The 14,224-nt window shown below is 51.0% G+C and overlaps 1 protein-coding gene across 2 annotated transcripts in view; it reads right to left on the bottom strand.

The window, feature by feature from the left end:
* The window catches only part of LOC307011406 (nuclear factor 7, ovary-like), an 81,647-nt gene extending 67,992 nt beyond the window's left edge, over window positions 1–13,655 (bottom strand). Inside the window, exon 1 of one of the 2 annotated variants that reach the window (XM_079637026.1) lies at window positions 13,026–13,655. In XM_079637026.1, the coding sequence (XP_079493152.1) occupies window positions 13,026–13,421 (396 nt within the window). In that variant the 5' untranslated portion in view covers window positions 13,422–13,655. The remainder of the gene's footprint in view (window positions 1–13,025) is intronic. The other variant, XM_079637027.1, reaches the window with a different exon arrangement.
* Window positions 13,656–14,224: the final 569 nt, after the last annotated feature.

Below are 14,224 nucleotides of genomic sequence, written 5' to 3'. Positions count from 1 at the left end.
AATTAATTCGTAGTTGCACACCAGCCTATCACATGCCAGGCTGATCGTCTGCACCTTTTTTTTTTTTTTTGGCAGCCGGCAGGCCAGAACGACCGTCAGGCCACCGGGAAATGTCCCGATGGCCAGTCCTACCTGGCCTACGGTGAATTCAACCAGGCATTCTGTATCTTTGAAGCAACAAAGGCTAAATCATTTGTTACAGTTTTTTTTCGTGATTTGTATGGATGACACAGCGACATACAGTAGGCTATTATCAGCTGTATGATGGGTCGAGAGAGACCAGGCGCGCGCAGTGCAGGGAGACTAAATAAACTAAAATAAAAGAGATCCAGCGCGAGAGAGAAGCAAAGAAAAACGCATGATCTTAATTTATGTTGCTTTGAACTATTTTCGTTTTGTAGACTAGCCTACTGTTTTAATTGTTTATTTAGCTGCAATTTCTTCGGCAATACAGATTTAAAATGTCGCAAGAATAAGATTCTGTTTCTTACTTAGAAAATAAACTCTAACTCGATGCAACCCTGTTTTAAATAAATAAACTGCCCCCGACACTTTATTTAAACCTTGAAATGTCCAGGATCTGTTTTTAAAAATGTCTTCCTTTGCTATGGCGGGTATCAATGTCAGTCATCTAAATTTCGTGAATGATTCACAAAACAATAATTTAGCAGATTAAAGATAGCTTCATCATTTTCATTTTCTGACGCGATCGGCTGATAATCTTCCTTCATCAGGTTTGTCGTCTGTGCAGCGGCTCTACTGGAATGCAGCAAATTTATGTTGTAATGTGCCATTGATAATTAAACAAAACGCTTGACTTTAAGAAACAGTTAGGCTACCTATCTAAGCATCAAGAATGGTAAAACATTTAACGCTGTCAGCTATGAGATTCGATCTCGCATCGCTTGAAGCTCCGTGAACCTCATGCTGTTGCGTTGTCCACTGTGCTATCATCGGACCGCAGATAAGACGTTGCTCTTGCAAAGCCTCATTGATGTAGCCTAATATTTTTCTATTGCAATGTTTTGTGTTGAAATGTTTTCATTATTTATTAAATGTATTACATTTAATTTCAGTCTTGTGATTATGAATTCGTTTAACTACATGCTCCACTTGAATTGATCTGATAGTACCACATTGCAATCACTCTCAATGAGCCGCGGCGCGGCGGCAGATTACGCAATAGAGAGAATAAACTGACACTTTTCAAAGTCTGCGATTGTAGCGCCTCTTAGCGGTCAAAGGCAGCAAATACACAAAAGTCGTATTCTGGTTGAGTACCATCTGTATATGTGACCCGTCACGGAAAGTAAGGACACAAGTCGGCAGCACAACTTTTGAGCAAAATGAGAAAGAAGCGTTTTTTTTTCAAAACTGGTGATTTTCGCTTTTTTGCAGAATCTGTTAGTTGAGATCACGAAGAAGCCTCTCCATGTTTTAGATATCAATATTGGTATATTTAAAATCGTACATTTTTAGGTTGAAATCGGCTTGTTTTGTGAGATTCTAGCTCGCAGTAGGGGCGTGTCATTGTCTGTGTGTATTTCCATACTGGATAAGCCAGCTTTTGTTTCTTTTGTTATTGCCCTCCAAGGGAACAGCGTGGTAGGACTGGGCGATATAATATCGATATAAAAAATATATTGATATATTTTTTAAATGGGATATGGAATTAGACCATATCGCATCGATATAGTTCAAAGTTGCGCTGTGATCCTTGCTGCAATCAAGCTGCTGCGTGCTTTTGTAGCAGTCTGCGTCTCATCAGCCCAGTGTACAACGCGACAAATACTCACATTAAATGTTTACGCAGAGGAACAGGACACTGCAGTTCTCAAAAGTTCATTATTTGCATGTGCTTTAAAGCCTTGCCGGCTAAACATGTCATTCGCTGCTGAAGCGCTGTTCTAATGCGCTTTTCTGCACACAAACAGCCGACGCGCGCATGCACTAAAAGCCTGTCTAACAGCGCCTGGATACTGGACTAAGTTATCTTTCGAGTCTTTTTGAGCTAATACTGTCAAATACACTCAAGGTTTACATAAAGAAAGTTGGTTATGTCTAAATTGAGAGAAATCTGCGAGTCATATTATGCGTACATATTAGACGCGCGCTTTCAGGTCTTAAAGAGACAGTAGCACTAATAGTAAACATGCAGCGCTTGTCCTTAAAGGGATTGTTCACCCAAAAATAAACATTTTGTCATTCTTTACTCACTCTAATGTTGTTCCAAACCTGTATTTATTTATTTCTTGTGCTGAACACAAAAGAAGATATTTGGAAGAATGTGGGTAACCAGACAGTTGCTGGTCCTCATTGACTTCCATAGGAAATAAATATAGAAGTCACTGGGGAACATCAACTGTTTGGTTACCCACATTCTTCCAAATAACTTCAACAGAAGAAAGAAACATATTCAGGTTTAAAACAACTTGAGAGAGTAAATGATGACAATTAACTAAACATTTGGGGAGAACTATCCATTTAATGTTAATAAAACAACATGTGCTTTACAGCTTTACAGGGGGAGCTTTACAGGGGGTATGGCTTATCTAAATGATATGTAAATGAGCCCTATTGTCACTCCCAGCAGCAGAGAGGTGAGAACTGCTCAATCTTTAGAGGCAGATTTCTCCACTTTTAATTTTTTTGAGTGCCTACCTTCAAATGGCCACAACTTCTCCAAATATTATCAGATTTCCATGTGTTACACATCGTTGGAAAGCTTGGAGACTACACTTTCAGAATCTGTGAATAACTCAAAATGCTTTATTAAACTCCTTTGGGGTCAAGCAAAACGTTAGTGGTCCCACTCATCGTCTTAATCATACACTCGATTAAATTATATCATATGGAACCGATCCAACTGATATAGATATCATTCCACAAAGTGATGATGTCACTGATCATTACATGATAACTTGCATACTACGTACGGCTGAAATGTGCCATGTTGCGCCGCGTTATCGACCAGGCAGAACAATCCTTCCAACCACTGTAGATAGATTCTTGAATAGCTTACCTGATCTATCTCCGCTCCTCAGTGAACCCAAACTAACAGATGAACTAGAGGAAATGACTAGCAGTATGAGCACCATTCTCTCTAGTACATTAGAAATTGTTGCACCAATTAGATTAAAAAAGGTTAGAGAGAAAACTAAAGCACCATGGTACAACAGTGCTACGCATGTTATCAAGAGAGAAACTCGTAACTTAGAGCGTAAATGGAAACAAACTAATTTAGAGGTCTTTAGAATTGCGTGGAAAGACAGTATGTCACGTTATAAAAAGGCTCTAAAAGCGGCAAGGGCTGAGCATCTCCGCAAACTAATAGAAAACAACCAAAATAATCCAAGGTTTTTATTTAACACTGTGGCTAGACTAACAAATAAACAGACATCACCTGACCAAAATATTCCGTTACATTTTAGAAGTATAGCCTGGGTTTCCCCATACTGCCTTTGCGCAACGCGATTTTATTCACGCTGAAAGGCAGTCTGGATACCATGGACCAGATTTTCGCCTCATCTAGGGAACCAATCACAGAACGGGGAGGGAGCAGCAAGACGATGACGACATCTATGCGACACAACTAAGCAGTTTGTTTATATCTATGGATTCAACATGGCAGCAGACGTGAAGCTACCTTTTGATGCAGCCTTTTGTTTACACAAAAATATCTTACCCATCGCCTTCTTCCTTGTCTAATTTCTGTCGCTCTACATACGTCATCTTGTATAATGGAAACGATTGGCTATGAGCTACGTACAGGCGCATTTGATAGACATTCTTAGCACCCAATAAACGGCGCCGGGCATTCGTAAACCACGCCTCAAATACGAGAAAATGTACATGTGGTTCCCAGACCCAAGTCTCAACGAGAATTGGGTCTGGCGTTAACCAGGCTATTAGTAGATTTCATGAATTTCTTCACTGAGAAAATAGAAAGCATCAGAAACACAATTGTAAATGTACAATCTTTGACAGCGTCTTATGATTCAGCCTCAATTATCGCCCCTCAAGAACAACTACAGCGCTTTACAACTATAGGACAGGAAGAGCTAAATAAACTTATCACTGCATCTAAACCAACAACATGTTTATTAGATCCAATACCCACTAAACTACTGAAAGAAGTGTTACCTGTAGTGGAAGAGCCTCTTCTCAATATTATTAACTCGTCTCTATCTTTAGGTCACGTTCCAAAAACGTTCAAGCTGGCAGTTATAAAACCTCTTATTAAGAAACCACAATTAGATCAAAATAACCTAGCAAATTACAGACCCATTTCAAATCTTCCATTTCTGTCTAAAATACTAGAAAAAGTTGTGTCCGCTCAATTGTACTCTTTCTTGCAAGAAAACGATATCTATGAAAAATTTCAGTCAGGATTCAGGCCACATCATAGCACAGAAACGGCACTCATTAAAATTACAAATGATTTACTTTTAGCTTCTGACCAAGGCTGTATCTCAATAGTAGTTTTACTCGATGTTAGTGCTGCGTTCGACACTATAGATCATAAAATACTCTTAGATCGAATTCAAAATTACACTGGTGTTCAGGGACAGGCATTAAGCTGGTTTAGATCGTACCTATCAGACCGTTACCATTTTGTCCATTTAAATGGGGAAAAATCAAAGATAACGTCAGTAAATTATGGAGTGCCGCAAGGATCTGTATTAGGCCCTCTGCTATTCTCAATTTATATGCTGCCACTTGGTAATATTATAAGAAAACATGGAATAATTTTCCACTGTTATGCTGATGACACTCAATTATATATTTCATCACGACCAGATGATAGAAGAGACGACTCGACCCCTGTGAAGAGACGACTCGACGCCTGTGAAGAGACGACCCGACGCCTGTGAAGAGATGACCCGACGCCTGTGAAGAGACGAGTCGACGCCTGTGAAGAGACGACTCGACGCCTGTGAAGAGACGAGTCGACGCCTGTGAAGAGACGAGTCGACGCCTGTGAAGAGACGACCCGACGCCTGTGAAGAGACGACCCGACGCCTGTGAAGAGACGACCCGACGCCTGTGAAGAGACGACCCGACGCCTGTGAAGAGACGACTCGACGCCTGTGAAGAGACGACTCGACGCCTGTGAAGAGACGACTCGACGCCTGTAAAGAGACGACCCGACGCCTGTGAAGAGACGACTCGACGCCTGTGACGACTCGACGCCTGTGAAGAGACGACTCGACGCCTGTGAAGAGACGACTCGACGCCTGTGATGACTCGACGCCTGTGAGGAGACGACTCGACGCCTGTGACTACCCGACGCCTGTGACGACCTGACGCCTGTGAAGAGACGACCCGACGCCTGTGAAGAGACGACCCGACGCCTGTGAAGAGACGACCCGACGCCTGTGAAGAGACGACTCGACGCCTGTGACTACCCGACGCCTGTGACGACCTGACGCCTGTGAAGAGACGACTCGACGCCTGTGAAGAGACGACCCGACGCCTGTGTAGAGACGACTCGACGCCTGTGAAGAGACGACTCGACGCCTGTGAAGAGACGACCCGACGCCTGTGAAGAGACGACTCGACGCCTGTGAAGAGACGACTCGACGCCTGTGAAGAGACGACCCGACGCCTGTGAAGAGACGAGTCGACGCCTGTGAAGAGACGAGTCGACGCCTGTGAAGAGACGAGTCGACGCCTGTGAAGAGACGAGTCGACGCCTGTGAAGAGACGAGTCGACGCCTGTGAAGAGACGAGTCGACGCCTGTGAAGAGACGACTCGACGCCTGTGAAGAGACGACTCGACGCCTGTGAAGAGACGACTCGACGCCTGTGAAGAGACGACTCGATGCCTGTGAAGAGACGAGTCGACGCCTGTGAAGAGACGACCCGACCCCTGTGAAGAGACGACCCGACGCCTGTGAAGAGACGAGTCGACGCCTGTGAAGAGACGAGTCGACGCCTGTGAAGAGACGAGTCGACGCCTGTGAAGAGACGACCCGACGCCTGTGAAGAGACGACCCGACGCCTGTGAAGAGACGACCCGACGCCTGTGAAGAGACGAGTCGACGCCTGTGAAGAGACGAGTCGACGCCTGTGAAGAGACGAGTCGACGCCTGTGAAGAGACGACCCGACGCCTGTGAAGAGACGACTCGACGCCTGTGACGACCCGACGCCTGTGAAGAGATGACCCGACGCCTGTGAAGAGACGAGTCGACGCCTGTGAAGAGACGACTCGACGCCTGTGAAGAGACGAGTCGACGCCTGTGAAGAGACGAGTCGACGCCTGTGAAGAGACGAGTCGACGCCTGTGAAGAGACGAGTCGACGCCTGTGAAGAGACGACCCGACGCCTGTGAAGAGACGACCCGACGCCTGTGAAGAGACGACCCGACGCCTGTGAAGAGACGACTCGACGCCTGTGAAGAGACGACTCGACGCCTGTGAAGAGACGACTCGACGCCTGTAAAGAGACGACCCGACGCCTGTGAAGAGACGACTCGACGCCTGTGACGACTCGACGCCTGTGAAGAGACGACTCGACGCCTGTGAAGAGACGACTCGACGCCTGTGAAGAGACGACTCGACGCCTGTGATGACTCGACGCCTGTGAGGAGACGACTCGACGCCTGTGACTACCCGACGCCTGTGACGACCTGACGCCTGTGAAGAGACGACCCGACGCCTGTGAAGAGACGACCCGACGCCTGTGAAGAGACGACTCGACGCCTGTGACTACCCGACGCCTGTGACGACCTGACGCCTGTGAAGAGACGACTCGACGCCTGTGAAGAGACGACCCGACGCCTGTGTAGAGACGACTCGACGCCTGTGAAGAGACGACTCGACGCCTGTGAAGAGACGACCCGACGCCTGTGAAGAGACGACTCGACGCCTGTGAAGAGACGACCCGACGCCTGTGAAGAGACGAGTCGACGCCTGTGAAGAGACGAGTCGACGCCTGTGAATAGACGACTCGACGCCTGTGAAGAGACGACTCGATGCCTGTGAAGAGACGAGTCGACGCCTGTGAAGAGACGACCCGACGCCTGTGAAGAGACGACTCGACGCCTGTGAAGAGACGACTCGACGCCTGTGAAGAGACGACTCGACGCCTGTGATGACTCGACGCCTGTGAGGAGACGACTCGACGCCTGTGACTACCCGACGCCTGTGACGACCTGACGCCTGTGAAGAGACGACCCGACGCCTGTGAAGAGACGACCCGACGCCTGTGAAGAGACGACTCGACGCCTGTGACTACCCGACGCCTGTGACGACCTGACGCCTGTGAAGAGACGACTCGACGCCTGTGAAGAGACGACCCGACGCCTGTGTAGAGACGACTCGACGCCTGTGAAGAGACGACTCGACGCCTGTGAAGAGACGACCCGACGCCTGTGAAGAGACGACTCGACGCCTGTGAAGAGACGACCCGACGCCTGTGAAGAGACGAGTCGACGCCTGTGAAGAGACGAGTCGACGCCTGTGAAGAGACGAGTCGACGCCTGTGAAGAGACGAGTCGACGCCTGTGAAGAGACGACCCGACGCCTGTGAAGAGACGACTCGACGCCTGTGAAGAGACGACTCGACGCCTGTGAAGAGACGACTCGATGCCTGTGAAGAGACGAGTCGACGCCTGTGAAAAGACGACTCGACACCTGTGAAGAGACGACTCGACGCCTGTGAAGAGACGACTCGACGCCTGTGACGACCCGACGCCTGTGAAGAGACGAGCCGACGCCTGTGAAGAGACGACCCGACGCCTGTGAAGAGACGACCCGACGCCTGTGAAGAGACGACCCGACGCCTGTGAAGAGACGACTCGACGCCTGTGAAGAGACGACTCGATGCCTGTGAATACTCGACGCCTGTGAAGAGACTCGACGCCTGTGAAGAGACGAGTCGACGCCTGTGAAGAGACGAGTCGACGCCTGTGAAGAGACGAGTCGACGCCTGTGAAGAGACGAGTCGACGCCTGTGAAGAGACGACTCGACGCCTGTGAAGAGACGACTCGACGCCTGTGAAGAGACGACTCGACGCCTGTGAGGAGACGACTCGACGCCTGTGAAGAGACGACTCGACGCCTGTGACTACCCGACGCCTGTGACGACCTGACGCCTGTGAAGAGACGACTCGACGCCTGTGAAGAGACGACTCGATGCCTGTGAAGAGACGACCCGACGCCTGTGAAGAGACGACTCGACGCCTGTGAAGAGACGACTCGACGCCTGTGAAGAGACGACTCGACGCCTGTGACGACCCGACGCCTGTGAAGAGACGAGCCAACGCCTGTGAAGAGACGACCCGACGCCTGTGAAGAGACGACCCGACGCCTGTGAAGAGACGACCCGACGCCTGTGAAGAGACGACTCGACGCCTGTGAAGAGACGACTCGATGCCTGTGAATACTCAACGCCTGTGAAGAGACTCGACGCCTGTGAAGAGACGAGTCGACGCCTGTGAAGAGACGAGTCGACGCCTGTGAAGAGACGAGTCGACGCCTGTGAAGAGACGACCCGACGCCTGTGAAGAGACGACTCGACGCCTGTGAAGAGACGACTCGATGCCTGTGAATACTCGACGCCTGTGAAGAGACTCGACGCCTGTGAAGAGACGAGTCGACGCCTGTGAAGAGACGAGTCGACGCCTGTGAAGAGACGAGTCGACGCCTGTGAAGAGACGAGTCGACGCCTGTGAAGAGACGAGTCGACGCCTATGAAGAGACGACCCGACGCCTGTGAAGAGACGACCCGACGCCTGTGAAGAGATGACTCGACGCCTGTGAAGAGACGACTCGATGCCTGTGAATACTCAACGCCTGTGAAGAGACTCGACGCCTGTGAAGAGACGACTCGATGCCTGTGAAGAGACGAGTCGACGCCTGTGAAGAGACGACTTAACGCCTGTGAAGAGACGACTTAACGCCTGTGAAGAGACGACTCGACGCCTGTAAAGAGACGACCGGACGCCTGTGAAGAGACGACTCGACGCCTGTGAAGAGACGACTCGACGCCTGTGAAGAGACGACTCGACGCCTGTGACGACTCGACGCCTGTGAGGAGACGACTCGACGCCTGTGAAGAGACGACTCGACGCCTGTGACTACCCGACGCCTGTGACGACCTGACGCCTGTGAAGAGACGACTCGACGCCTGTGAAGAGACGACTCGATGCCTGTGAAGAGACGACCCGACGCCTGTGAAGAGACGACTCGACGCCTGTGAAGAGACGACTCGACGCCTGTGAAGAGACGACTCGACGCCTGTGACGACCCGACGCCTGTGAAGAGACGAGCCAACGCCTGTGAAGAGACGACCCGACGCCTGTGAAGAGACGACCCGACGCCTGTGAAGAGACGACCCGACGCCTGTGAAGAGACGACTCGACGCCTGTGAAGAGACGACTCGATGCCTGTGAATACTCAACGCCTGTGAAGAGACTCGACGCCTGTGAAGAGACGAGTCGACGCCTGTGAAGAGACGAGTCGACGCCTGTGAAGAGACGAGTCGACGCCTGTGAAGAGACGACCCGACGCCTGTGAAGAGACGACCCGACGCCTGTGAAGAGACGACTCGACGCCTGTGAAGAGACGACTCGATGCCTGTGAATACTCAACGCCTGTGAAGAGACTCGACGCCTGTGAAGAGACGACTCGATGCCTGTGAAGAGACGAGTCGACGCCTGTGAAGAGACGACTTAACGCCTGTGAAGAGACGACTCGACGCCTGTAAAGAGACGACCGGACGCCTGTGAAGAGACGACTCGACGCCTGTGACGACTCGACGCCTGTGAAGAGACGACTCGACGCCTGTGAAGAGACGACTCGACGCCTGTGACGACTCGACGCCTGTGAGGAGACGACTCGACGCCTGTGAAGAGACGACTCGACGCCTGTGAAGAGACGACCCGACGCCTGTGAAGAGACTCGACGCCTGTGAAGAGACTCGACGCCTGTGAAGAGACTCGACGCCTGTGAAGAGACTCGACGCCTGTGAAGAGACTCGACGCCTGTGAAGAGACTCGACGCCTGTGAAGAGACTCGACGCCTGTGAAGAGACGACTCGACGCCTGTAAAGAGACGACTCGACGCCTGTGAAGAGACGACTAGACGCCTGTGACGACCCGACGCCTGTGAAGAGACGACTCGACGCCTGTGAAGAGACGACTCGGCGCCTGTGAAGAGACGACTCGACGCCTGTGACGACCCGACGCCTGTGAAGAGAAGACCCGACGCCTGTGAAGAGACGACTCGACGCCTGTGAAGTGACGACCCGACGCCTGTGAAGAGAAGACCCGACGCCTGTGAAGAGAAGACCCGACGCCTGTGAAGAGACGACTCGACGCCCGTGAAGAGACGACTCGACGCCCGTGAAGAGACGACTCGACGCCCGTGAAGAGACGACTCGACGCCCGTGAAGAGACGACTCGACGCCCGTGAAGAGACGACTCGACGCCCGTGAAGAGACGACTCGACGCCCGTGAAGAGACGACTCGACGCCCGTGAAGAGACGACTCGACGCCCGTGAAGAGACGACTCGACGCCCGTGAAGAGACGACTCGACGCCCGTGAAGAGACGACCCGACGCCCGTGAAGAGACGACTCGACGCCCGTGAAGAGACGACTCGACGCCTGTGAAGAGACGACCTGACGCCTGTGAAGAGACGACTCGACTCCTGTGAAGAGACGACCCGACGCCTGTGAGGAGACGACTCGACGCCTGTGAAGAGACGACTCGACGCCCGTGAAGAGACGACTCGACGCCCGTGAAGAGACGACTCGACGCCCGTGAAGAGACGACCCGACGCCTGTGAAGAGACGAGTCGACGCCTGTGAAGAGACGACCCGACTCCTGTGAAGAGACGACCCGACTCCTGTGAAGAGACGACTCGACTCCTGTGAAGAGACGACTCGACGCCTGTGAAGAGACGACTCGACGCCTGTGAAGAGACTCCACGCCTGTGAAGAGACGACTCGACGCCTGTGAAGAGACGACCCGACGCCTGTGAAGAGACGACCCAACGCCTGTGAAGAGACGACTCGACGCCTGTGAAGAGACGACCCGACGCCTGTGAAGAGACGACTCGACGCCTGTGAAGAGACGACCCGACGCCTGTGAAGAAACGACTCGACGCCTGTGAAGAGACGACCCGACGCCTGTGAAGAGACGAGTCGACGCCTGTGAAGAGACGACCCGACTCCTGTGAAGAGACGACTCGACGCCTGTGAAGAGACGACTCGACGCCCGTGAAGAGATGACTCGACGCCTGTGAAGAAACGACTCGACGCCTGTGACGACCCGACGCCTGTGAAGAGACGACTCGACGCCCGTGAAGAGACGACTCCCGTGAAGAAACGCCTCGACGCCTGTGACGACCCGACGCCTGTGAAGAGACGACTCGACGCCTGTGAAGAGACGACCCGACGCCTGTGAAGAAACGACTCGACGCCTGTGAAGAGACGACCCGACGCCTGTGAAGAGACGAGTCGACGCCTGTGAAGAGACGACCCGACTCCTGTGAAGAGACGACTCGACGCCTGTGAAGAGACGACTCGACGCCCGTGAAGAGACGACTCGACGCCTGTGAAGAGACGACTCGACGCCTGTGACGACCCGACGCCTGTGAAGAGACGACTCGACGCCCGTGAAGAGACGACTCGACGCCTGTGAAGAAACGACTCGACGCCTGTGACGACCCGACGCCTGTGAAGAGACGACTCGACGCCCGTGAAGAGACGACTCCCGTGAAGAAACGCCTCGACGCCTGTGAAGAGACGACTCGACGCCTGTGAAGAGACGACCCGACGCCTGTGAAGAAACGACTCGACGTCTGTGAAGAGACGAGTCGACGCCTGTGAAGAGACGACCCGACTCCTGTGAAGAGACGACTCGACGCCTGTGAAGAGACGACTCGACGCCCGTGAAGAGACGACTCGACGCCTGTGAAGAAACGACTCGACGCCTGTGACGACCCGACGCCTGTGAAGAGACGACTCGACGCCCGTGAAGAGACGACTCCCGTGAAGAAACGCCTCGACGCCTGTGAAGAGACGCCTCGACGCCTGTGAAGAAACGACTCGACGCCTGTGAAGAAACGACTCGACGCCTGTGAGGAGACGACTCGACGCCTGTGAAGAGACGCCTCGACGCCTGTGAAGAGACGACTCGACGCCTGTGAAGAGACTCCACGCCTGTGAAGAGACGACTCGACGCCTGTGAAGAGACTCCACGCCTGTGAAGAGACGACTCGACGCCTGTGAAGAGACGACTCGACGCCTGTGAAGAGACGACTCGACGCCTGTGAAGAGACGACCCGACGCCTGTGAAGAGACGACCCAACGCCTGTGAAGAGACGACTCGACGCCTGTGAAGAAACGACTCGACGCCTGTGAAGAGACGACTCGACGCCTGTGAAGAGACGACCCGACGCCTGTGAAGAAACGACTCGACGCCTGTGAAGAAACGACTCGACGCCTGTGATGAGATGACTCGACGCCTGTGAAGAGACGACTCGACGCCTGTGAAGAAACGACTCGACGCCTGTGAAGAAACGACTCGACGCCTGTGATGAGATGACCCGACGCCTGTGAAGAAACGACTCGACGCCTGTGAAGAGACGCCTCGACGCCTGTGAAGAGACGCCTCGACGCCTGTGAAGAGACGACTCGACGCCTGTGAAGAAACGACTCGATGCCTGTGAAGAGACGACTCGACGCCTGTGAAGAAACGACTCGACGCCTGTGATGAGATGACCCGACGCCTGTGAAGAGACGACTCGACGCCTGTGAAGAGACGACTCGACGCCTGTGAAGAGATGACCCGACGCCGGCGATATGTTATGCCCTAAATTTATACATGATTAATTAACTATTTTTCTATGTACATTTTCTGAAATGCATTTTCTGTAAAGCTGCTTTGAAACAATATGTATTGTGAAAAGCGCTATACAAATAAATTTGATCTGAATTGAATTAGTAACCGTAACGATCTGTGTTTATGACTCGTTATGGTTCTTTACATGTGAATCAAGAAACATGTGTCTTACCTTATATGATGAGATCACTTCACTGATGGGTCTGAATTTATGATTGTCATGTTGTTTTGAATCTCTGCACACGATACACACAGGCTGTTTGTCCTCCAGACAGAAGAGCTTGAGTTTCTCACTGTGTAAACTGCAGATCTCCTCAGACCCTGATGAACGCCTCTCATTTCTCTCCTTCAGGAACGACTCACACAAGTTTTTTAATGCAAGATTAACTGGAGGATCAGATTTTGAGGATCTTCTCCTGCAGACAGGACACTCCTGAGATTCCTTGGTTCTCCAGAACTGATGAAGACACTCTTTACAGAAACTGTGACTACAGGATAAAAGAACAGGAGCCTTGAAGATGTCACAGCACACGGGACAAATATAACCATCTTCAGCTGCTGAAGCCATTATCTCTGTTTCCAGCAATCTAAACTTTACTTTCAATTTATGAACGACGGTTTTAAAAATGAATCACCATGAGAATCACAAAGATCAGAAACAAACTTCTCAAATTGTTCTGTAAAGTTTTCCTCTTCGTACTCCACTGATCGCTGATTCTTTATTGCTTTTGTCGAGTCAAAGTCAGTACGGCAGAAAAGAGAAATAACAAGTCAGTCTCTTCCTGGTTAGTGTTGTAAGAGGGCGGAGCGTCTGATCAAGTTGGTGCAAGTACACCTGGCTGCAGCCTGCAGATCGGGGTGGGGCTGCACCTGGGGCGGGGCACAACGCTTGTCATTGGTTTAATGACGTCAATCGAGGCGGGGCCGCACCTGGGGCGGGGCTGCACGCCCGTAACGCTTCTCATTGGTTAGTGGCATATATATGACGTCGACGCCAAGGTAAACAGGAAATGCGGTTGAAAACGCATGTGCCATATCGCGCTGACAGCGCATGCGTCGTATTTGCGTTAGGTGGTGACATCACGTGTTTTGACGTGACGCGTCTTCAAAATGCATGCGCAAATTTGAAATAATACTTTAGTAAAATGATGAAGTATTAAAAAAAACTCTAATGTAATAATGAAAGCAGCAGAAGGGAGCAGAGCGCATATCTATAGTTTTAACTATGCCTGATCTAAGGTAAACTTATAAGGAATTACAGAGCATTGTGTAATATCTGTGTAGTATTTAAAAAGTTTTTCACATTCTGTTGCATTTCACTGTGTAAATAAAAGAAATACTGTAAATATTAATGGCACCTTATATATTTCT

Source organism: Phoxinus phoxinus (assembly GCF_949152265.1).
Source record: "Phoxinus phoxinus genome assembly, chromosome: 15".
In the NCBI taxonomy this organism is placed as follows: Eukaryota; Metazoa; Chordata; class Actinopteri; order Cypriniformes; family Leuciscidae; genus Phoxinus; species Phoxinus phoxinus.
The sequence above is the reverse complement of the archived record's forward strand: the minus strand, read 5'-3'. Positions and strand labels throughout refer to the sequence as shown.